Genomic DNA, 25,655 nt, shown 5'->3' with positions numbered 1-25,655 from the left:
AATGTCAACATTTATTATTTTAGCACAGCCATAGTGCCAGTGCATGATAAACACAATGTTTTGCCATCTAATTCAATAACAAAATAATCCACACTCCACTGTGTCTTAAAGTGTGACATCCAAAATCCATTTTCTCTTCTTTTCTTGTTTTGACATGACATGCATGCACTGATAATAAAAAGTAAGTAAATGCTGTGGTACAATGATATGTGTGGCATTCAAAACACTGTTGAATTATAACCATGTCACTGTGATTTATAGTATGCCAAGCAGCAGTGTGAAGTGATGAGAATGCCATATATGGTCACAACTGCTCAACTCTGCCACTGTAGCAGGAAAGCACCCATAGACAACAGGTAAATGAATTAGCATGGCTGTGTTCCAATATAACTGTATTTATGTACTCTGATGTTTAAATTTCATATAATTTTCATGTATCACAAAATATAGTTATTCTTTTGATTTGTTTAACCATTTAAAAGTGTAATGAGTAGTCTTGGCTCACAGACTGCTCAAAACAGGTGGTTAGCTGGATTTGACCTATAGGCTATAGTTTGCTGACTCATATCTCACAAAATCCAAGATAATCACTTTTCCACATAGAGAATTACCATTCTTCAATTAAGAGAAATTATTTATATTCCACTGTAAAAGTTAAACATGTTCTGACTTTAAATTTTTTTAAATGTACTGGGAAACATGAGGCCTGAGGTCGGGCTTTACTTTAGAATATAAGACTAGAGAGTTAAACACAGTCTTCTAGAATTCAAACATATTTCCTACTGATAGATAATAACTTATGATAAAGAGACCTCATTTGAAACTAGAAAATTGAGTCAACAAAAGAATTAAACTGGACCTTTACTCTCTACCGTTTTACTAAAATTAATCAAAATTCCTCTTTTGGCAGACATATTAATGTTTATATTTTGGAGCAACTTGCTATCTTTAATTTGCCTCACTTCAACTATGGATTCATAACTCCATTTACCCTGCTTTTAGCTTGCAATAGATCACAAATTGATGCCTCGTCTATCCAAAATGCCAAAACCCACACAACAGACACTTAAATATATTCTTCTAATGTTCCAAACTTTATAGACCTGACATTTTTCAAGTTATTTGGATGAACTAAAATTACTGAGTCCCCAATTAGTCAATTAAGTAGTGATTAGATGAGAGGAAATATTTGCATATATAATCTTAATAAATGGATGATTAAAGTCAATAAAATATAGTACCTCTTCCAGCCTTTGGCAAAGAAGGGTGATCCAAAAATGAGGCAGATGTCAAAGGGGTGCTGGAGGGGAAGGAGAGAGGCTGTAGATGATAGAGACAAAGGAAGCAACCTCAGATTCAAGCCTGAAGGTAATACAAGCTGAATGCATGTGTGGTGGCACATGCATGATCTCAGGTGCTAGAAATTATTAGAGGCTGAGAAATAGCCCTCTACCACATAGTGATCTACCATGCAAAAACATTTCCAGTAAACAGGAGATAAACAAACAACCTACAAATAGCTGAGTTGAATTCCTCTCTTTCTCTCTCCATATGTGTGGTGGGGGGAGTGGGGGGATGTACTACCTTTATATTTATAGCTGATAGATAAATAATGAGAGTATGATAAGAATGCTTTGTGGCACATATTTAGATGGGTAAATGCAGTAACTTTGTCATTTACTATTATATCATTAGATTTCCATCAAATCTGTAAAGGGGGCAGGCAGCAACACTGTATAATCTTGTTTTAGATATAAATACTAATTGTGTAATAATCTCAGAATCTCATGCATTTACTTGTGGAAGCTCTACATGATACAATAAAGAGCAACCAAGAGTATAAACTATTAAATTTATGAGTGTTTGCTAATGAAAACAATTTTTATGCTATATTCAGGAATCTAAAAAAAAGAAAAAAGAAAAAATTCACAGGTATCTTTTTATGAGTAGCAAAGTGAAAGAGATAACCTCAGGGAAAGGGCATCTCTTTAAACTTCAAATACCTTACAAGTCAAGACTAGTCCAGAAGAATGGTAGATCAGAAGAAAAAACAGAGTTAAAAAGAAATTCTGGTTAGACTACTGTAAAAATGCTAATTTTCCCCAATAATGCTATACAACTCAAGGAATATAAGTTAGAAAAGTTTAACAAAAAAGACATTGTTTAAATATGAAAGATATTCAACTCGAGCAGTAGTCCTTAGCCATTTTGGGTTAAGCCCTCTGAAAATTTGCACACACCCTCCCCCCTGAAAGTAAAACACACATTTCTACAAGAAGTTTTAACGGGATACAGCAGATTTTTTAATCCTGTCTGCACATTAAAATCACCTGGAAAGTTTACAAAAAATTCCAATGCCTAGATCTAACTCTCAGAAAATCTGATTTCATTGGTTTGGGTCAGGTCCCAGGCATCAGCATTTTTTAAAGCTCCCTAAGTGATCCTAATATGAAGCCAGAGACAAGATTCACTATTCAGAAACTCCCTGAAATCTCTCCATAAAACCATCTTCATTCACTCACTCATTCAACAAAGATGTTAATAAATCACCTGCAACATCTGACATCTAGCCAAGAATTCTGAAGAGTCCAAGAGAAATGTAATCCAATTTTTTCTTTGTTTCATAGTCACTACTAATCAGCAGTCCGACAGATTGCCAGTATGACTTCTATTTATGGAAAAATTCTCCAGAAGTCAAAAATTAATGATTCTCATTTCCAAACAAATGTAACCTTTCACAAAGGATAGGGTCACTGATCACTCAAACAAACATAAAGGAATGCAAAACAAAAAGAAAAACGTTTCTGAAGTTTTCCTTAATACCATTCTTTATTAATGCATTAGAGCTTTTAGATGGGCTAAGAAAAATTATAGAACAAAAGGAAGCACAGGCCATAAAATATTAGCATTTTCAAAAAGAGCTTTGAGAGTGTTCTATTCTAAAACTACATAAAGCAATGTGACTAAGGAACAAATGCTTAGTGAAAGGATAAGGAACTAACATAATGGGAAGGAAAATAAATAGCTAATATTCTGGAGAGAGTCATGCTAACATAAGTTTTCAAATAAAACTGCAAACAGGGCTTCCCTGGTGGTGCAGTGGTTGAGAGTCCACCTGCCGATGCAGGGGATACGGGTTCGTGCCCCGGTCCAGGAAGATCCCACATGCCGCAGAGCGGCTGGGTCAGTGAGCCATGGCCGCTGAGCCTGCACGTCTGGAGCCTGTGCTCCACAACGGGAGAGGCCACAACAGTGAGAGGCCCGTGTACCACAAAAAACAAAAACAAACTGCAAACAGATAAGAAATAAAACCACATTTATTTAACATCATTATAAATATTGGCCCCAACATGCTTCCCTACATACCCCATCGATTCACATCCATTCCTAAATATGTTCTATGTATATACAAACATATATGTACTTTTTTATTAATAGATTCATTCCATAAATGTTATTCTATAACGTCTATTCCTAAATATGTTCTATGTATATACAAACATATATGTACTTTTTAATTAATAGACTCATTCCATAAATGTTAGTCTATAACTTGTTTTTGCTTTTTATCATATACTCTGGTGATCTTTCCATACAAGCATATATAAAAACCTATCTTATTCTATTTAAAACCTGAATAATATGGGAAAATTGTGGGGTTAGTATAGACCTAACATAATTCATTTACCAATCCCTTACTGATGAATATTTAGTGTGTTTCCAGTGTTTTGCCACTGTTTTGAGACCTGTATAATCCTTGGCCTCTATCCAAACTATATGTGTGTGTGTGTGTGTGTGTGTGTGTGTGTATACACACACATATATATGTGATTTCTTAGAAACCCTCATTCATACACAGATATTAATAAGTGAGGAAGTTTAACCTACAAATTGTTTGAAATGTTTTTGTATATATCAAATTTAATAATTAATGAAGGTGACATAATATTATACCTTGTAACAGTTTTCTTTTCATATTTTGGAACTAACAAAAATTTTTCAGATCTCAAACATAGCCAAAGGCCCCTGAAAAACCTAAGCATTGTGCTCAGAATCCTTAACGTACAAAACCACCCCAAGCAGTAATTTTAAAAATAAGAACAAAAACCAATACATAGAAATACAAAAGACCCCAAATAGCCAAAACAAATAGAACAGAGCTGGAGGAATCATGCTCCCTGATTTCAGATTATACTACAAAGCTACAGTAGTCAAAACAGTATGGTATTGGCACAAAAACAGACACATACATCAATGGAACAGAATAGAGAGCCCAGAAAAAACCCCACATACTTACGGTCAATTAGCCTATGACAAAGGAGGCAAGAATATATAATGGAGAAAAGACAGTCTCTTCAATAAGTGGTGCTGGGAAAACAGAACAGCTACATATAAAAGAATGAAATTAGAACATTCTCTAATACCATGTATAAAAATAAACTCAAAATGAATTGAAGACCTATATGTAAGATAGAAAACCATAAAAGTCCTAGAGGAAAACACAGGCAGAACAGTCTTTCACATAAATCATAGAAATTCTTTTTTTGGATCTGTCTCCTAAAGCAAAGAAAATAAAAGCAAAAATAAACAAATGGGACCTAATTAAACTTAAAAGATTTTTGCATCACAAAGGAAACTATTGACAAAACAAAAAGACAACCTACTGAATGGGAGAAAATATTTGCAAATGATATGACCAATAAGGGGTTAATATCCAACATTTATAAACAGCTCATACAACTCAACATCAAAAAAAACAAACAACCTGATTAAAATATGGGCAGAAGACCTGAATAGACATTTTCCCAAAGACAACATGCAGATAGCCAACAGACACATGAAAAGATGCTCAACAGCGCTAATCATCAGGGAAATGCAAATCAAAACCACAATAAGATATCACCTCACACCTGTCAGAATGGCTATCAAAAAAAGAACACAAATAACAAATGTTGGCAAGGATGTGGAAAAAGGGGACCCTTGAACACTGCTGGTAGGAATGTCAATTGGTACAACCACTGTGGAAAACAGTATGGAGGTTTCTCAAAAAACTAAAAATAGAGCTACCATATGACCCAGCAATTCCACTCCTGGGTATATATCTGAAAAAATGAAAATGCTAATTTTAAAAGATACATGTACCCCAATGTTCATAGCCACGTTACTGACAATTGTCAAGACACGGAAGCAACTGAAGTGTCCATCAAAGATGAATAGATAAAAAACGATGAGGTATATATATACAATGGAATACTACTCAGCCATAAAAAAGAATGAAATGTTGCCATTTGCAGCAACATGGATGGACTTGGAGGGTATTTGCTAAGTGAAATAAGTCAGACAGAGAAAGACAAATACTGTATAATATCACTCATATGTAGAATCCAAAAATATAACAAACTAGTGAATATAACAAAAAAAGAAAGAGACTTACAGATATAGAGAACTAACTAGTGGCTACAAGTGGGGAGCCAGAAGTAGGGAGGGACAGAATAGGGGTAGGGGATTAAAACATACAAACTATTATATATAAAATAAGCTACAAGAATATATTGTACAACATAGGAAATATAGCCAATATTTGATAATAACTAAATGGAGTATAACCTTTAAAAATTGTGAATCACTATATTGTACACCTGTAACTTATATAATATTGTAAATCAACTATATTTCAATTTAAAAAAAAATTAATACACAGAACTTACTATGTGCCAGGGACTCTTCTAAGTATTCCACATTTACTCATACATGTAATCTTCATAACAACACTATGAATTGGGTGCCATTATTATTACCATTTTACATTTTGAGGAAAATGAGGCATAAAAGGATTAAATAATCTGTCCATTTTCACAAAGGTAATAAGCCATACTGTCAGGATTCAGACCCGACCAACTCAACATGTTAAGCTTGTACATGTATCTCTGAGTACTTGTATGCTAAAGTCCTAGGAGTGGAATTTCTAAGTTAAAAGGTTTGCAAGTTGAATTTTGATGTATATTGTCAAATTATTCTCCCAAAAGGTTATACTAATTTACATTTCTGCCAAGACTTTATAAGAAAGCTCATTTTCCCATATCCTACACAGCACTGGGTACTATCAAATTATGTAATCCTTCCCAATCTGGTAGTTGAAATAGCTTCTTTTTTAAAAAATGTATATTTCTTTCATTATCACAGGATTACTGGTCATTTGTTTTGTGTTTATTTTTCTGGAAACTATGTGTTCATTTGTTTCATTCATTTCTATTGCACCTAATATTCCAACATAAACAACAAAATTAGCAAATCAATGCCTCAGGAAAGAAAAGATATGTTTACATTTAATACACTAACATTATGGTAAAAAGAAAGATTTTCCTTACATTAAAATACATATATACACACATACATACACATACATATAGATGTTTTAATGGAATTAATTTAGAATATTTTAACAGTGTCAATAGACACACTGAATAACTCATTCTTGGAATAAAATTCTTGAGGAAAGTCTAATTTTAAACTCATATACTGAATTTAGACACTGTTCAACAAAATATAGCTAAAGTTTTGCCTCAGTAAGAGGTAAGCAATTAAATCTATCACATTATCAAAGATTTATTACCTTTAATTTATTGCATTTTTGTTCATTGCTTCATCACCACAATTAAGAAATGATTTATGAATATAACTAGTTTTGCTCTAATTATACCCTAAAAGCAATAAAACAAATTCTTCTTTAGTCACAAAATCTCTTATTTTACATAAGCTTATAACAGGTAGCTATTTTTAATTTTACCTCATAACACTCCAATATCTATATGCTCATTCTTTCTTGGTGTATTAAATTAAATTGATCAATTGTAGCATAAACTCCTTGAAAGTATTAAACCTTACAACCTTAAACACACAGTAAATATATTTTGATGAATAAATGAATGAATTATTTGGGGTCAATATGATGACTTAAAAAAACAAGAGTAATTGATGTCATGTTCCTTCACCAAGCAGCACAGGAATTAAGGAATGGAATTTGTCACTGAAGAAGAATTGAGAAACTCTACGATCTATTTTATGACATGCATTCAACTCTATTGATAAGAGCAGTTTCTCAACCGTGGCACTACTGACATTTTTGGCAGATAATTCTTTGTTGTTGGAGGCTGTCCTGTGAAACGTAGGCTGCTTAGCAGCATCCATGGCCTCTACCTTCCCAACTGGTAAATAAAAATGTCTCAGACATTGTCAAATGTCCCCTGGGAACAAAAATTGCCCAGGGTGAGAACCACTGGTTTAGAGATAGCTGACATTGTAAGAGTATACCTAAAGTCAAAGAGAGATTCCTGAGAAGGGTTGTAAAACTTGAGAAATAGCTTCAAGAATCGCATTATGGCTGCTCAAAAAGACCCTCTAATGCAGGGTACTCCCATGCCTCCATTCCTCTCATCAACGGTCACTCCCCCGTAACTATCAAGCCTTCATCTTGGACAAGGTAATTCAACAAGCATTTGTTAAGTTTCTTCATCCCATCTGGCCGACTTTAAAGACATTAAACCCCTTACCAAGAGCTAGTCCCAGGATCCTACCACTTAATTATCTGTAACACTACAATGTCACTGACAACAGAAGGGAGGTTGCTTAATTACACAGATAGGAACTTTCGGCTGTGTCTTTTGAGGTAAAATTTCAATAAGTCAGATGATATAATATGTCCAATACTGAAAAGAAAATAAGTATGTAATCATTTCTAGCTGTAGTTCTCACACAGGTATAGGTACATACAACATTTATTAATAAATATAAGTTTCTTTGTGTTGCTCCTGAACAAAATCAGCAGATAGGTTAAATATCTTTAAATATACTTTAAAAGTAGAATGCCTTAATTATGTTTTCTAAATTTTAAAATGTACTGTTAATAGCCTTAAATGTTTGAAAAGGACAAAAAACACATTAAGATTTCTCAGAAGTCTTTTAAAATTTTATGCAATAATAACAAAAAGTGAAAAGCGAACTGATATAATAGCCTATAACAGAAGATACTTCTGCTTATAAAGAGAAAAGAACTCAAAAGTCAAATTTTTATACTAAATGCTTCTGATATCTATAAGTCTCTTCTTATCTCTAACACTCACTGTCTTCATTTCCAAAATGGTTCTGCTATTTAAAGAATGAAATGGGATAAAAAAAATTTCTATAAATTTTGGAAAAAATAAAACATTATTCCAATATAAGATATCAGCAATAACTGGGCAAATGAATGTAACATCACACAGAATTTTTTTTTTTTTTTTTTTGCGGTACGCAGGCCTCTCACTGTTGTGGCCTCTCCCATTGAGGAGCACAGGCTCCGGACGTGCAGGCTCAGCGGCCATGGCTCACGGGCCCAGCCACTCCGTGGCACGTGGGATCCTCCCAGGCCGGGGTACGAACCCGTGTCCCCCACATCGGCAGGCGGACTCTCAACCACTGCGCCACCGGGGAAGCCCCATCACACAGAATTTTGATTTTCAGAATTACCGAAATTAGTGATGATAATGGGTAAAGTTAACATATTTCTCAAAACATTTCACTCTGACCAAAGATCAGTTCATGTGTACTTTTCATTACTTCCAAGAAAATAAAAATTAGAATTTTAAATCTGATAAAGTTTAACTATAAGTAGTAACACTAATATTTAAGCTTCAGATTTTCTAAATACTTACATTACTTGCAAACTTTCTGCTGTTAAATTATTCCACATAATCTCATTTGCCTGTAGATTTTCATTGTCTTCTAGTAAGGAAGTATCAAACTCAATTTCTTGCTCCTTAGCAGCTGTCGTTCTAGTAAAGTATGCCAAATAATTTTTATCAATATGAATGTACTATCATAATATGTCTTAGTACATACCAAAGGCAGAATATTTGTTCTTATTTAAAATTATGTTAACAAAATAGAGTAAAAACAAATAGAATAAATCAAACTAAACCTTAGGCCTCAAAGATCTAGTCAAGTAATTTCAGCTTAGCTTCCTCATTTGTAGAATACAGATATTAACCTGCTTTATTCCTTCCTTGATGGTAATGAGTATAAAATAAGATGATGCATGCATGAAAAAATAATTGATGTATTATTACTATAAAGTTTAACACAAACAGAAAACCATTAGTTTAGTATTATTATATAATTGTTAAAAAGAAAATACAATTTCATGGATTAAATATGGGTTTAAGCAGTGATGTAGTTAACAACTGAAAAACTTTTCAAGATCATTATATAAATTAAATAGTTATCGTCATTGAGAAAGGATTTTGAAAATAATTAAAAACAAATTAATATGAAATAGCCTATTTCCTAACAAGCTCTTCAATGTTTCTTATTTTAATTCAGTTAAATATTATATGGTAAAAAAAAAGTAATACTGTTATAAATACTGAAAGAAGAATGAAAATATCACACATACCTGTGAACATCTATGAAATTATTGTATTCTGTGCTAGGGTCTATCTGTTCAACTGACATTTGAATCTCTTTATGGACATTCACTATTTCCTCTGTAACAAGACTGGTTATCTGGCTGTATTCATCAAATATACCTTTCCTGAAAAGAAAAGAAAATTTTACAACATTTTAAAGTTTTATCAGAGAAACATAGGCCCAAAAAGGATTTAAAACAATATGCAATATAATGCCAATTTTTACAGATGGTGATTTAACGCACCACCTTATTTCATATACCTGGATAGTGAAGTGAAGAGATTACACACGTGTACAGATTAATAATTTACATTTGATGTAATATAATAATTGTAAATGATCTAGAGTAAGGCATTACATCTTCCAATATCTATCTAACATATCCAAAGTGTAAGCCAGTGCTAATCACTTTCCGTTTCTAAACATCACCACTGAAATGCTGATTCCATAACATGGAACTGTGGATCAACTCCTGTCTATTTAATGTTTCGTTCAGTGCCTGCCACTTCCTCACATGCCCTAGCTCCTGGTTCTTCTCTTGCTTCTGGGCCTCTGCTCTTTTTCATATTATACTTACAGAGTTTAATTGGTTTATACCTTCAATGACATCTCAATCTCTTCTCCTGACCTCCAGCTAGTAGCAAAAATAATCATAAAAGTTATTAGGCTTATCTAATAAATGCAAAAGGAAAAACTATTCTGTTACAAAGACCCAATCTCCAACTTAAGAATGCTATGCTGTAAAAATATACACTTGCTCATTAGTAGCCTTAAAAAGTGCAGACAAACAAGCGTATCCTGCATATACCCAAATAAATATAAGGCCTTGCTTGTTTTTCTTTTCCAAAATCATCACTTATAAAAAGTAATCCTACAAAACTTCTCTTATTATGAAGCATTCTCTCAATTCATTCTGAACAGCAAAATACTGTTTGGGTTAAAAAAAATTAAATTCAAACTGCTTCAGGCAATGCTAGCTTGGAATGATTACAGAAATCACCTGATAGACACAGTTTAAAGAAAAGAGGGAGGCAGAGAAATTTAATACAGATTTAGTAAATATTCCTGGGGTTATGACCTCATAATTGAAAGTGCTGAATGATATTAATGTAAATAAGACTATCTAGATAATTCTTAAAAAGCAAAACAGTAAGTGGTTATGATGTGGAGATCATTAACACATCTTTAAGACAAATGGGGAAAAAAAGGAAGAAGTCTCCTAATGTTAGATGAATGAGTACTTGTGACATAGGATTCAATTTCAGTGATACTATCATGCTTGGATTTTTTTAAATGCTAGATCTAAAAAAATTTATTACAAAGTAAAGATAATACACTGTATGAAACTATTATATGTCTTAAGAAAGGATGTTCTTGCAATGATGAAGACACTATTATTGAAGATTCATATGGAGAGTTTGAGAAAATATTGATTCATAAAATGAAAGCAGGAAAGGAAATATTTATAGATCAACAATATGTAATTTAAAGTAGACATTACTAAATTTATGAATTAAATATTTTAAGTAGACATTTCACTATTTCATCAATACCCTTAAAAGTTGACATATTCAAGTTGACTAAAAACACTTTATCTTTTTTTGGGAAATGGGGGATCACCTAAACCAGCAAATAAAGGAGATAAAGTCTACCATAGGGTGGCATATTGAATTGATCTGTATGGTAAGCATGTATGCATTTGAATTACTGACCAACGTTGTTTGCTCCTTGAAGGCAAAGATTGTGACCTACTCACCTCTACATCTGCAAGCACCAGGGTGCTTTGCATACAGCAGAACTTCAATAAACATTTGTTCATTTTAATCTCATACAACAAAAAGCTAGCAAATAAACCAAAAAATTATTTCCTTTGGGCTTATCAGTTGCTAAAGATTTAAACCCAATCCTCTGGAGGTAGATATCCACTTCTTAACACTTGTCAAGGGAATTCCCTGGCAGTCCAGTAGTTAGGAATCTGTGCTTTCACTGCCGAGGGCCCAGGTTCAATCCCTGGTTGGGTAACTAAGATCCCGCAAGCTGTGTGGCATGGCAAAAAACAAACAAACAAACAAAAACTAACACTTGTCAAACTAAAGATTTTTTTTTCAGTTAAATTTCTAGCTAACTGGAGCAAAACAAAAACATACAAAAATAAGAGACATTCTTGGGGCTAGCTAGAAGGTTGCGGAGTTGAGTGAGCGTAAACTGAAAGGATAACAGAAGTGAAAACCAAGGTAGAATAGGTGTGAAATACCCATTGAGCTAGTTCAATGATGCAGCTTACAAAACAAAGACAATTTTTATACGAAAGGTGAACTAGCAGAAAAAAAAATGTTAAAATCATTTTATGAAGGGATTTTATATCAAATAGGAAATGTATCTTACAGTGCTTTTATCATTTCTTCTTGCATCTTTTGTAAGGAATCCAGAAGCAGAGGAAGTGTAGTGTCATAATACTGACTCTGATGAAGCTGCGCCCCTTTCAATGCCAATACATACTGATTATGCAACATATGAAGTTTCATTGTGGCTTTGTCGTAACGTTCCTTAGCCTTTTCAGTTTCTTTCCCTGAAAAAAAACATTCAATAAAGTTAGCAAAGAGATAATTTTAAAAGTTCTATCTTCACTATGTGCAAACTGAGTTACCACTATTTCATGTTATCTCATATATTTTATGAATAATCAAAAGGTTACTGAACACATACTATGTTTATTTGCCAGTACTGTGTACAAAGGATGCTCTGAAGGAAGCATGCACTGCAGTAAATGTTTGGTGAATAAAGGTTAATGTACAATTTTTTGAAAAATTGTACAGATATATGATCCTTCTCATCTTCAAGGAGCTCACACCAAACTGGAACAACAGTGCACATGAAATTGTATAACCAAGAAAACAAGAAAGTTTGTAAATAATGTTAAATTTTGAGGTCTAGGTTTGAGATATGAATAAAGACCAGGGAAGTCAGAGGAGACTGTGGAGAAAAGAGACCTTAAAAGATGAGGGAAGTCTGGAAAGGTATAAGAAAGACAGGATAGACAACAGTTCCTCCCTCTCACCCTCTCTTTCTCCATTTCTTCCTTCCTCTCATTCAGTAAATATTATTAACTGTTCACCCCAGGAACTGTGCTAGACACTGAGAATTGAGTATTTGGCAAAACAGAGTCTTTGACGTACAGCCCATAGTTTAGTGATTTGGAATACTGAGTGAAAACATGAAGAGAATAAGCAATGTTCCATAGGCAAGCAAGGCAGTAAGCTCAAAGACAGCAAGTTTTGAGGAAATGAAGGAAATATGTCCGTACAGGTAGGACAGTTTTAGGTTGTGAATGACTTAGAAATCAAGCAGAGAAATTTAAACTTGATGCAGAAGAAGTCTAGGAGATGATAATTTTATGAACTAAAACTTTTTGTGGACTTCCCTGGTGCTGCAGTGGTTAAGAATCTGCCTGCCAATGCAGGGGACACGGGTTCGAGCCCTGGTCCAGGAAGATCCCACATGCTGCAGAGCAACTAAGCCTACGCACAGCAACTCCTGAAGCCCCCGCTCGCCACAACAAAGAAGCCACCACAATGAGAAGCCCACGCACCGCAACAAAGAGTAGCTCCCACTCGCTGCAACTAGAGAAAGCCCACGCGCAGCAACGAAGACCTAACCCAGCAAAAATAAATTAAGTAAAATAAATTAATTTAAAAAAAAACTTTTTGTGGTTCCTTTACTAAAATCATTCAGAAAATATTTACAGACTGGCAATATAAATGAGTGGCTATACAAATAAATGAAATTTTTAAGCAGATCTTCAATGTTTGATGCAAACTGAACAAATATTTCTTGTCAATTATTTAGATTTAGGGAATAAACTTTTCAAAGTATATATTAATTTTTGCCCTCTATCCAAGGAGACTCCTCCAAATGAATCTTTCCCCAAAATAGATCTTATGTTGAGAATTTTAGACACCAGAGGCTCTCCTCTGCTTCCACTCTGTTCAGGCTCAGCATCCATCTGGGTATTCCCTACAGACAGGAGTCAGAAAAGTATTCCCTATTGGACAATGTCCTCAGCCGAGGGCCAAAAGCAGAGAAAAGGTCAGGGATTTTGCAGACAGAGGAAACCTCAGAACATGCTCAGGTATAGCAATAGAATTAGAACAATTTTCTTGCCTTTCTCATCATTTTTCTAATTCTGAGGCAAGGAACTATATCCAGCTGGTGAAAAAGGAAACAGAACTTCCCAGCAGACTGGTATGTCTCTATTACTAACAAATTCTAGTGCTTCTGGATACTAGAACCATCACTGACTTCTTCCGGGGAGCTGCATGTAATATTTTACAGAGCATAATTCTCTAACCAAAGACCATTAGCTGGTTCCTATTAAGAGGGATATTCATAATTGTCCAAGTTATTCACAAAGTGTTGCCCTGGATAACCTATTTCACTTTATAACATAAAGAACCTGTTGATAAGAAAATAACTTAATCACTAGAGTATCTTTCCTAACCCTTTCACAGCTGACTGGAAAGAGATTCTAATACAGAGTGAAAGAGATTTCACTACAGTGGGAGGATGGGAGCAAATAATTAATTCAGTTCTGATCTGAAGGGGTCAGAAAAAGATAACATTAGCCATCAAACGAGTGGGTTTTCTCACTTTTTGACTGCAATCCACAGGATAATATATTTTACACCATGAACCAGTAAATAATCATATAAATTTTTAAATACATAACTGAAATAATAAATTCATTAAAAAATTATTCCCCTTATTATGAAGGATGCTCTGTGACTTTTTAAAAATTCTATCATTTGAATTATGAATTTTTAAAAATGTTCATTCAGAAACCAATAAATTTTTTGTCTCATCTAATATAAATCCCTAGGGTAGTTGTAACTTACTCTGTATGGCATTAACTTAGGAATTAATAAACCACTTCAATAATGCTAATCACAAATGATTTTTTAACATTCTCAGGAACACATCTGCCTACCTGTTCAATTACTTTAATAATTTTTTCATAGAATACTATATTTATTTACCCATAAACATTGCTACTTAGCACCTTCTTGCAGAAACACATTTCTAAAAGAGCCAGTACAATTGATACATCTACAGCCAGCCCTGCAGCCTTCCTCTAAAATGACAACCCCCTTTTCTGCTTACCCACATGAGTCAGGGGGAGACTCCCATGTGAAGACACCACCCAAGATCCAAATTGTATTCTCAACGAAATAGGTACCAATCTTTCGGCTGGGAGCTATGTCACATTAATGCCTGAACACCTGCTGGAGTGAAAGTCCATGAACATTTGCTGCAGAAGTTGCCAGGACAGCCCTTCCTAAGGCCCTTTTCTTTGAGTTGGTTTTGTTTTGCTTTGTTTTGTTTTTGATTCATCATTTTTAAACTAGTTTAAGTTGCTGTTGCTTGGAATTCAACAAATTCTGACAACAGACATTTCAAAAGTTCACGTACAATTATGCAGATAAATTAATTCTAAGTAATAAAGAAGTCTTCTGGGGTCCACGTGTTCATAATAAGAAAATAAGGCAACAATATTTGAGTACTGTATTCTAATTTGTTGAGTTTTATTATAAGTTAAAAAATTATAACTAGTAAATTCAATGAAGTCCATATTCTATGTCACTTCTTTAAAAATATTGCTTTTTATATGAACTCTATTATTCCCAATTAATTACTTAGATTTTTTAGTGTAACTTCAAGAGTCAAGCTTTCCACACAAACATTTTCATGGAGACATTTAAACCATTTAAACCACCCATCTGTCCTCCTATTTGCACAGATTTTAAAGCTGCACACTACCCATCTGTCTTTCTAGCTGGTGTAGAAATGATACATGAAATACACAACACTCAGCTCACTAAGATTTTAAACAAAATTACATTAGAAAAGTTAAGAACTTCCCGAATATTTTTTTTCTCTTTATCAGATACAGTGTATGACCAACAATCTGAAGAAGGCTATCATAGCCAAAATCTAATTATCAATAGCTTACCAGTGGTCATTAGCAAATTTAGAAAACAAATGCTTTTGAAAACATCTGAGGCAGAATCCATTACATTAAAATAATAATACATAATGCTAAAAGATTCTTTAAAAACAGCTTTGTGTCTAAAACTGAAATTGGGGTATGTCGTACTAGGGCTCTTTTGTTGGTTTGTTTGTTGTCCTCTACGCTCATAGACATTCATGCACTTGGTTATAAGATGTACTTGGGCATGCACCCCATACTTCCTCCCTTGTAGACATGAACAAAAAGTTTCAAAAACATGCTCACTTGCCATGATTTGAAACGGGATTCTATTGTACTTTTTCTTGATTTGTTTTAAAATAAACATTTAGGGTTCCAAAGAGACTATGTAAGTAAATTCAAGAAATAGTAATACTGTGTGAAAACCAAAGTTACAACTAAAATTTTTTTAATTCCATTCACGTAAAATATATTGCAAAATACTACCCACCACCATTCCTGCCACACAGCTTTTTGGTTCAGAATATCTAGATCAATATTATACTTTCTTAACTTTTAAATAACTACACTTGAGCTTAAAATTAATGTGAAGTACACAGAGTGAATAAATTCTAATGACAGACACAGAATCATACCTCTGTTGCTGTATGCTTTTTTTTTTTTTCAAATGATGAGAAGCACTGAAGCAGGGAATGGAGTTATTCTATGTGTCAATTAACAGGGAGAAAAACATTCAATTTTTTCTCCTCCACATGATGAAATTCACAAAGAGATTGAATTACAATTCTTTTCCACCACTTGTTGACAAACCCGTTTAATGTTTGTAGTAGCAGAGTGTGTATACAACATGTCATTCCACAAACAATATTATGAAGCCAGCAAAACTCAATTATGTATGTTTGACATTTATAAGAGACAGTCTAGACTAGCCATTAAGCTAGTCTAGAAAGTCAAGTATTTTTTATTATAAACTTCTGAAGCATTTACCATTTGTTAAATATTATGGTGAAAAGCCTCTGGATAATAAATGAGAAGTGATTATTTTCCAAAAGTAAACTGCAAGTAGTCTCCGCTTTGATTTGGATAAATATTCTCCCACCTTACATTTTTCCTTTCTTTCAAAACGTTCCTCCTCAACTATATAACGTTTACTTATTACTCTGAGTAAAAAGAAAATGAATGAGAATTCATCTTAACTTACAAGTTATTTGGCCTAAATGTCCACATATGTTTTTTCACTTGGAAGCTAAAGTTCAAGTATGATATGTGGGAACAATGAATGAGCTACCTATTTTACTCAGTGATGTTCTGAGTCAATTTTCATCTCAGCTTCTCCTTTGTTTAGCTGTGCAACCCAAGCAGATCATTTAATCTAAATTTTAGCTTCTAATTTTTAATCCTGGGAGTTAAATCATGTGCCCTTCTCAATCCATTGGGTTGTGATGGAAATAAAATGGCAGAAAATTGTCACAATGTACAGTTAACAACAAAGGCTAAAGAAGACAAGAATTTGGAGAGCTGAAAAAACCTTTTTGATTATATGCTCCTATGAAGCATTAAAAAATACAAGATGTGGGCTTCCCTGGTGGTGCAGTGGTTGAGAGTCTGCCTTCCGATGCAGGGGACGCAGGTTCGTGCCCCGGTCTGGGAAGATCCCACATGCCGCAGAGCGGCTGGGCCCGTGAGCCATGGCCGCTGAGCCTGCGTGTCCGGAGCCTGTGCTCCTCAACGGGAGAGGCCACAACATTGAGAGGTCCGCGTACCACAAAAAAAAATAAATAAATACAAGATGTGCATCCATAGTGTGTCAGTTTTAATAAATTTCCTAGTATAAGAAAATTTGATGTATCAATCAAGAAATATTTATTGAAATTCATTATGAGTTTTAAACTGTTCAAGGAACTAAAACCGTGATATTTTAAAATTCAATATAAAATACCTTTAAAAAGCAAGCTCTCTAGTTTGGAAATATCAAACAAGGAAATATCATTTCCTTGCATATAGTGACTACTAGATTCAATTGACCCACAGTCTTTTAATAACCTATAAATTGAATGATATACCATGGTCAAAGCTGTATTCTCTCTTTTTTTTCTTAATTATTATTTATTTATTTGGCCACACGGCTTGAGGGATCTTAGTTCCCCGACCAGGGATCAAACCCATGCCCATTGCAGTGGAAGGCTGGAGTCTTAACCTCTAGACCGCCAGGGAAGTCCCAAAGCTATATTCTCTAACTGCAAAGCTGTGCATGGGGGGATTCTGAGTAGCTGGGCAGCAGCATAATTCTGAATCTCCCACATATCACCTAAAAATATAATAAAGAACAAAAAGAAAAACAAAACCTGCACCCTCAGTATAATAGGCAGAGAATGTCCAAATTTTAAATTTTCCGTGAGTAGAAAAATAAACATCAAATCTTTGCAAATGATCTCTCACCCTCCCACTGCAAGCATTCATGGACACCAAAGACTGTTCTGAAAAAAAAAAGAAAAGAAAAATGCACTAAAGAGAGAAGAGAAGAGCTAGCAGTATGCCTAAGGCTCATCTAAAACCACCATAAGAATAAGACGATCCACCCTACATGTGAAAGTACTGAAAATGTGTAATGGTAGATCACCGAACTGACTACAAGGAAGGGACTTAAAAGTGCATATGGAAGATAACGGAGGCAGTCTTAGAAAGGTAATACTTCAGGCAGAAATGGTTAAAACGAAGGGCCTTTGGTAAAGGGAAAAAGAAAAAATCCTGCAGAAAAAGAAAATAAAGAAAAATAAAAGGACACAAATCTTTGTCAAGAACATGAAAAGAATGAGATTCTACCCTGCTTGGCAAGTTAAAAAGTTAGGCTGCCTCAATTTCATGGATGTGGGCAAAAGAGACAAGATTCTTGGGACAGAGACAAAGGACAGTTTATTTCTCACGGCAGTATGAGTAGCTAAAGTATCATCATTTGTGAACAAAAGACCATAAAGTCAAACAACAACCAACAAATTCACAGAAAATGTATGTACCATGTATAACAGATAAAGGGCTATTCACTGTAACATACCTTTTAAATTCTTAAAATTTTAAGAAAAAAAAGACCAAACTTCAATTTTTTTTAAATGCGCAAAAGAACTCACTAAAAAATAAATACTTTTAAATGGCCTTTAAACATATAAAGAGGTGGTCAACCTCAATCCCTCACTCATAATAAAAGAAATGCAAATCAAAATTACCTACCAAATTGGCAAACACTGTTTTGGCAAGGATGTGGAGAAACTGATACTCATACATATCTGATGGGAATGTAAATTGGTACAATTTTTATAGAAGGAAATTTGGCAACATCTAACAAAACTACACACACATTTACATTTTGACTCTGCATTCACACTTCTAGAAATTTATGCTTAAGATATTCCTTCAACAATAAAAAAAAAACCTTACACACAAGCTTATTCATGGTAGTAGTGTAAATAACTGAAAAAACTACAAATAAACTATATGTCCATACACAGGAAAGTGCTTGAATAACTTATAATGAAGTGCTATGCAGCAATTAAAAAGAATTACAAAGAAATCTACAAACTGAAATACTGAGATCTTTCAGGATACAATGTCAGGTAGAAAATCAAAATAAAAAACCATATCATAATATTGTAGTTTTTGTATAAGAAATAAAGAGATATAGTTAAAGAAGATATAGTTCTCTAAATATCTACTTTTGTACAGTTCTGACTTTTGAAACCATTAATGTCTAACCATTAACAAAATAAACAAAATCAACAAGGGTAAGAGCAGAAAAACAACATAAAATGGGACACAATAGAAACAAATGAACCAAACTATATTTCCCAGTGAGTAATGTAACCACACTGAAAGGAGTGGGGAAGGAAAACATTAACCCAAGTAACTTTGGAAACAGTATTTGACTACAGAGGAAGACTAAAGACAAAAAGAGGTCTAAACAAATACTGAACTGTAGTCAGTAGGTTTCTTTTTTCAGAGGCATAAATTAGCAATTCTGAAATCATCTTCTGTTATTTTAGGATTGAACAAGTAAGTAGATTGTGAATAATAGTAGCCAGGTGTCTTACTGTCAGAGAAGGAAATTACAAATACATAAATAGGAAAAGACAGAATGGACTATTTGGTGTTCAACTGGAATCGGAAATATCAATGTGAATACTTCAGTTTTAATATAGATAGAGCAATAGGTATAGAAATAGGCACAGATGTATTTGTGTGTGTGTGTGTGTGTGTGTGCGTACATTTGCTTATTTCTTATCTATATCCACTGAAAGGACCTAAAACAAAGACATCCCAGTAGGAATGAGCACACCCAGTGCCCAAATATTGGTTTCTAAATACTATTTTCTACTAAATGGAACTATGGCTCCTTAGGGAAATGAAGCAAGACCTAGAGCAGAAAAAGTATAAGATGAGCCAGAAAATAAGTGCTCAATAAATAACAGGAACATGTCAAAATGACAGAAGAACCAGTTTTTGTTTCTCTCTCATGTACAGACAAAGAAAAGGATAAAGTAAATGTGCTAAAATATTAATATTTGGAGAATATGTGTGAAATATATATGGGAATTCTTTGTATTATTCTTTCAAAATTTCTGTTGGTCTGAAATAATGTCAAAATAAAAAGTTAAAAATGGAAAGTTGTAAAAATTGATTAAAGCTCAAAAGTATCTGAATATTCACTAAATCTAAAAGATTCAGTTATTTAGCCTAGAGATTAAAAGTCTCAGTGATAGAAAAAAAACTTAGTTTTAATATGTATGTTTCAAAGCAGGTACGCTTACACTATAGGTAATATTAATAGATAAAGACAGCCAGAATTTTTTTTTAAAAAAACTATCATTCTACTTTATAAGACTAGTCAAGTGTGTGGGAGAACAACATTTACAGCAAATTAAGGGCATTCATCCTTTAAATCTTTATCCAGATTCTATGGCATCCTAAGTTCTGTGAGAGAGACATATTCATAGTCTCTTCCTTAAAAATGCTTGACAAGAAAATTAAGATGGAGGTTCACAAAACAGTCATCATAATGTTAGGATATAATTGTAGAAGAGGGAGTGTAGAGATCACCATATATTTAGTATGGATAACTAACTAGTCATGATCTAAAACTCCTAATAATGTGCTATAATATACAAGGTTATCTAATAAGTTGATGAATATCCTTAATGAAGTGGTTTAAAAGCCACAGGTTATGAGTAGAATATATCTAGAAGAAACATCATATTGGTTTCCTTGGAGGAAAAAAAAAACTGGGTAATACGTGGGAGAAAAAGTTTTCCCTATCTACTTACTGATTTGTACCTTGTGATTTTGAATTTGGAACCATATAAAGTATGAAGAGGGAGCCCATGGACCCCACTGAGGGGGGAAAAATGGCATCTCAAGGGAAATTCCACAAGCTCTCACCAGTCTATCTAACCTCTTATCTGAATAAGGCTGTAGCCTCTCTTGCACTATTTCAATGAATAAACTGCCCTTGCTCTTAGCTAAGACCAATCCATTCCCTTGGGTACTAGATCCATTCTCTAGTCCTATATAACAAAGACATTGCTCCAGCAATTCTTCCTTCATTCTGCTGTCTCATCAACTTTTCCTTCTTCATGGGAACATTTTTGTCAGCAAACAAGCTATAATAGCTCCTAATCTTAAAAAAAAATTCCCCCTTGACTCTACTTCTTTTACTTAACTGCCTATCTCTCTCCTTCCCTTTACTGCAAAACTTCTAAGAAGATTTGTGTATACTAGTTATCTCCAGCTTTTTTCTTCTCATTCTTTCTTAAACCCATCCCATTTAGGTGTTTCCTTCTATTGTTCCACTGGAACTGTTCTTGTCAAAGTCACCAATAACGTATGTTTTGCTAAATCCAAACTTTACTCCTCATCTTTTGTCTTAGCAGCATGCAACTGCAAATCACCTGATCACTTGTTCTTCCTTGAAATCCCTTCACCCCACCTGGCTTCCAGAATAATATATTCTTTTGGTCTTCCTTTTATCTTAGTCTTCTTTACAATGTCCTCTGAATTTCTGTGACTTCTTAATGTTAGGTTCAGACTTAGGACTCTTTTCTATCTTAATTAACACCCTTTGTAATATCATCAAATCTCATGGCTTTAAATATCAACTAAAAATCAGATTGATAGTTCAACCCCAGAAGTCTCCCTGGAACTCCAAAATTGGAGATCCAAGTGCAAATCTGACAACCCCACTTAGATGTCTAATAAGAATCTCAAAACCAAATGCCTGATCTTCACTTCCAAATCTGCTCCTCCTCTATTTTTCTCCATCTCAGTAACAACAATGCCATCCTCCCCATTGCTCAGGCCAAAAATATTGGAATCATTCTTGACTTCTTTCTTTCTCTCACACTCTACATCTAATTCATCAGCAAATCCTTAAGCTCTACTTTCAGTATATAATAAATCTTCAGTATCCATGGATTCCATATTTCCATGAATTCTGACCTACTGCCTAAAATTTCTTTTTAATCCCAAAATTGATATACACATTGCTTTTCAGGTCAATCATGGACATGCACACATGCAGAGCAGCAAAGGAGTCACCTGATACACACATTCTCAACTGAGGTTGAAAAGCTATGCTCGGCCTTTTTGTTTCAGCTCTTCTACTGTAAACTCTTTTTTGTAGTCTATTTAGTTCCACACTTTTTGCATTTTTGTGCTTTTCGATGGTAACTTTGCTTTTAAAATGACCCTCAAGCAGAGTGCTGAAGTGCTGCCGAGTATTCTTATGCTCAAGGAGGCTGTGATGTCCCTGATAGAGCAAATGTGTGTTAGATAGCTTTGTTTAGTCGTGAGTTATAGTACTGCTAGCTGTGAGTTCAGTGTTAATGAGTCAACAATATATATTAAAGAAAGTGTCCTTAAACAGAAACACACAAAAAACAAAGTGATGTATTTATTGATCAACTGCCGAAAATGTTGTGACCCTGCTTAAAGGGATCTAATTCCTTATGTTATGCTCACCAGCGGCAATGATTCACTAATCAGCTAATGCTAATTTAGTATTCACAGTGACTTTTTAGAATATAACTACTATAAATAACAAGAATCAATTGTACATGTATCCAGAATTTGCCCGCTTCTCATCACCTCTGCTGCTACCACTCAGGTCCAAACCAGCATGAATCCTTGCCTGTATTACTCCAATAGCCTAGAAGTAATCTTACTTACATCCTTCCCCAACCACTCATATGGTTCTCAACAAAGCTACCAGAACTATCCTGTTAAAATGTAAGTTCACGTCATTCCTTTGTTCAAACCCTCCAATGGTTTCCCATCTTACTCAACAGTAAAAGCCCAAGGGTTTCAAAAGAACCAGCAAGATCTGGGGTAAGCTGTGCCTCCTGTACCACCCACCATCATTCTTCCTCTCTGACCTCATCTCATACCTCCACACCTTTCCTTTATCAATCCCTCAGTTCCAGCCACACAGGTGTCTATACCACTCCTCAAATATGCCACACATGATCCCATCTCAATGACTTTGCTTTGGCTTTTCCCTCTACATGGAGTACTCTTTGCTCCAGGTAATCATATGCTTCACTCCCTCACTTCTTTCACTCTGCATTTAAATGTCTTTCTCCATGACAACTAACCTGATCATCCTCTCAACATCCTATCTACCTACCATGTTTTCTCCACTGTACCTTTTACCACCTAACATACTATATGTTTCATTTATTTATTTTACTCATTAACTATCTTCTGCTCTAAAATGTAAGCTCAAGGAGGCAGGGATTACCATGTGTTCTGTTATCTACAAGATTAGTTATGGAAATAACAGTGCCTGGCACATAACAAGAAAACATACAAATTAATATAGTTCTTACTTTAAAAAAATTAATTTAAACTTAAATAATTTTTTTAAACTTAAAAGTTATAGAAAGATTACAATTTTACCTTCTGCATCTGTTTATATCATCTTTCTAGTAATCAAGTCCAAAACTAATATTGTTAAGGAGCTCACCTATAAAATATAGAGGAAAATCAGCAAAAGGACATAACTTCTCTTAATCTCGTTGTATATGAAACTTAGCTTTGTTTACTTAATAAAACTTAGCAAAATAGGGACAAATCATATTATTGAACTTTCATATTATTTTTAGGACATTATCTGAAGAATATAAATTAATCATGTAGCATATTCCATCCCACATAACATCTCAGCATCTGATGCAAATATTACAGCTGTCACTCCAATTTCTGCAGCTTTAACCCAATGCAAATTAGATTAATAACTAAGAGCGCCATTACTTTTTATGACCTTGTAAAGGTCCTATCATATTAAGCTCCATGCAGTGAAAAGCATTCATGCCATAAGTTAGCTGCTGATAGATCATGTATTAATAAGTAGGTCCAAAAAAAGACAAATCCTCCCACTTTCAGGTCATTTCAACAAAACTGATAATCAATAAACATAGCCTGAACTCTACTTTGGTCTTTAGTAGGTCATGTATCCAAAATGCATTTCTTTCATATGCTGAACTGAGAGGTGAATTTGAATTCTGTAGTACTTTTCTAGAGGACCTCCATGCATCATCCATACATGATTCTGACTTTTTAAAAATCTCTAAGATTTGGTGATTATCAAATAAGAAAGCCAGTTGACAGTCTTAGTGGACTCAAAATAAGGAAATCAACTAAAAGAGCCTTTTCAAAGTTTTATTCATCTTTTAAATTTAGATTTATTTAAACATAAATTTAACCATCTGTCTCAAGTCTGGACTCATTTCAAACTGGTTTTCATATTAAAGTACTCTAAAGAGAAAACTCAATGGATCTAATCAATTTTAATTGGCTATAAAATATCACAGAACTATTCATAATATGTGAAGAGGCAATTTAAGAAAATCTACTTCCCAATTAGAGAAAAATTTACTTTTGAATGAGTCTTCCAACTAATTCCCCACAGTTCTAGCAGTAGGTACCCTCTTACTATGTCTGCTTAGGGTAAGTGAGGGTGTGTAAATAATCAGGAATATTACCAATCCTTTAGCATTCTTCTTTGTTTCTCATAGAGAAAAAAGAATTTGAAAAGGAGTTTGTTTCCCTGCTCTTGTTATAAAAGGGGTGAAGAGAGCTCCTTTCAAACTTCTCTAGCCTGACTGATATAGGCATGTACAATAGGGAAGAGCTCATCCTTTCTTGTTTCTTTCCTGAATATGATATGCAATAAAGCAGAAGCATTCAGACTTCTACCAATGTAAAGAAACCCCACAAATGTCTTTATGGGTATTTTGAGGCTTGGTAAATATAAAACCATAGTGTAATTCTAGCTATCAGAATACATAGCTGTGAAGCAGTTATTTTGACCATCTTTTCTAATATTTCAATATATCTTCAAGTAAACTAAAAAACATCAAAGCAAAATCATATTTCAATTCACTTAATTCAATACTATCTGGTTCAATATGGTATTCCTTATTTTTTATAAAATTAGCATACACTTACTCTTAAAAAATATTTTTTAACTTTGGAAAAAGGTACTACATGGCAATATGAAGAAGGATGTGCATATAAGTATATAGGTAAACATGATGTATATTTTCTACAACATAAACAAGTGGGGATTGACCAGAGGGCAGACAGCAGAAGCAAAAAGAACTACAATCCTGCAGCCTGTGGAATGAAAACCACATTCACAGAAAGACAGATAAACTGAAAATGCAGAGGACTATGTACCAGATTAAGAAACAAGATAAAACACCAGAAAAACAACTAAATGAATGGAGATAGGCAACCTTCCAGAAAAATAATTCAGAATAATGATAGTGAAAATGATCCAGGACCTCGGAAAAAGAATGGAGGAAAATATCGAGAAGATGCAAGAAATGTTTAACAAAGACCTAGAAGAATTAAAGAATAAACAAACAGAGATGAACAATACAATAACTGAAATGAAAAATACACAGAAGGAATCAACAGCAGAAAAACTGAGGCAGAAGAAAGGATAAGTCACCTGGAAGACGGAATGGTGGAAATCACTGCCATCAAACAGAATAAAGAAAAAAGAATGAAAAGAAATGAAGACAGCCTAAGACACCTGTTGGACAACATTAAATGCAGTGCTTGAGACCTAGGGGCACATACAGACTGAAAGTGAGGGGATGGAAAAAGATACTCCATGAACATAGAAATCAAAAGAAAGCTGGAGTAGCAATAATCATATTAGATATATAGACTTTAA

General features: G+C 34.0%; 1 protein-coding gene across 4 annotated transcripts in view; it reads right to left on the bottom strand.

Annotated features, from left to right (window-relative positions):
- FER (FER tyrosine kinase) overlaps positions 1-25,655 on the bottom strand; it is a 481,592-nt gene that overhangs the window by 344,980 nt on the left and 110,957 nt on the right. For all 4 annotated transcript variants that reach the window (XM_081230856.1, XM_081230854.1, XM_081230857.1 and 1 more), the window contains 3 exons: positions 11,830-12,013; positions 9,431-9,568; positions 8,691-8,810 (listed from right to left, as the gene is read on the bottom strand). In XM_081230856.1, the coding sequence (XP_081086982.1) occupies positions 8,691-8,810; positions 9,431-9,568; positions 11,830-12,013 (442 nt within the window). The remainder of the gene's footprint in view (positions 1-8,690; positions 8,811-9,430; positions 9,569-11,829; positions 12,014-25,655) is intronic.

Source organism: Mesoplodon bidens, assembly GCF_964165515.1.
Source record: "Mesoplodon bidens genome assembly, chromosome: 4".
Classification (NCBI taxonomy): Eukaryota; Metazoa; Chordata; class Mammalia; order Artiodactyla; family Ziphiidae; genus Mesoplodon; species Mesoplodon bidens.
The sequence above is the reverse complement of the archived record's forward strand: the minus strand, read 5'-3'. Positions and strand labels throughout refer to the sequence as shown.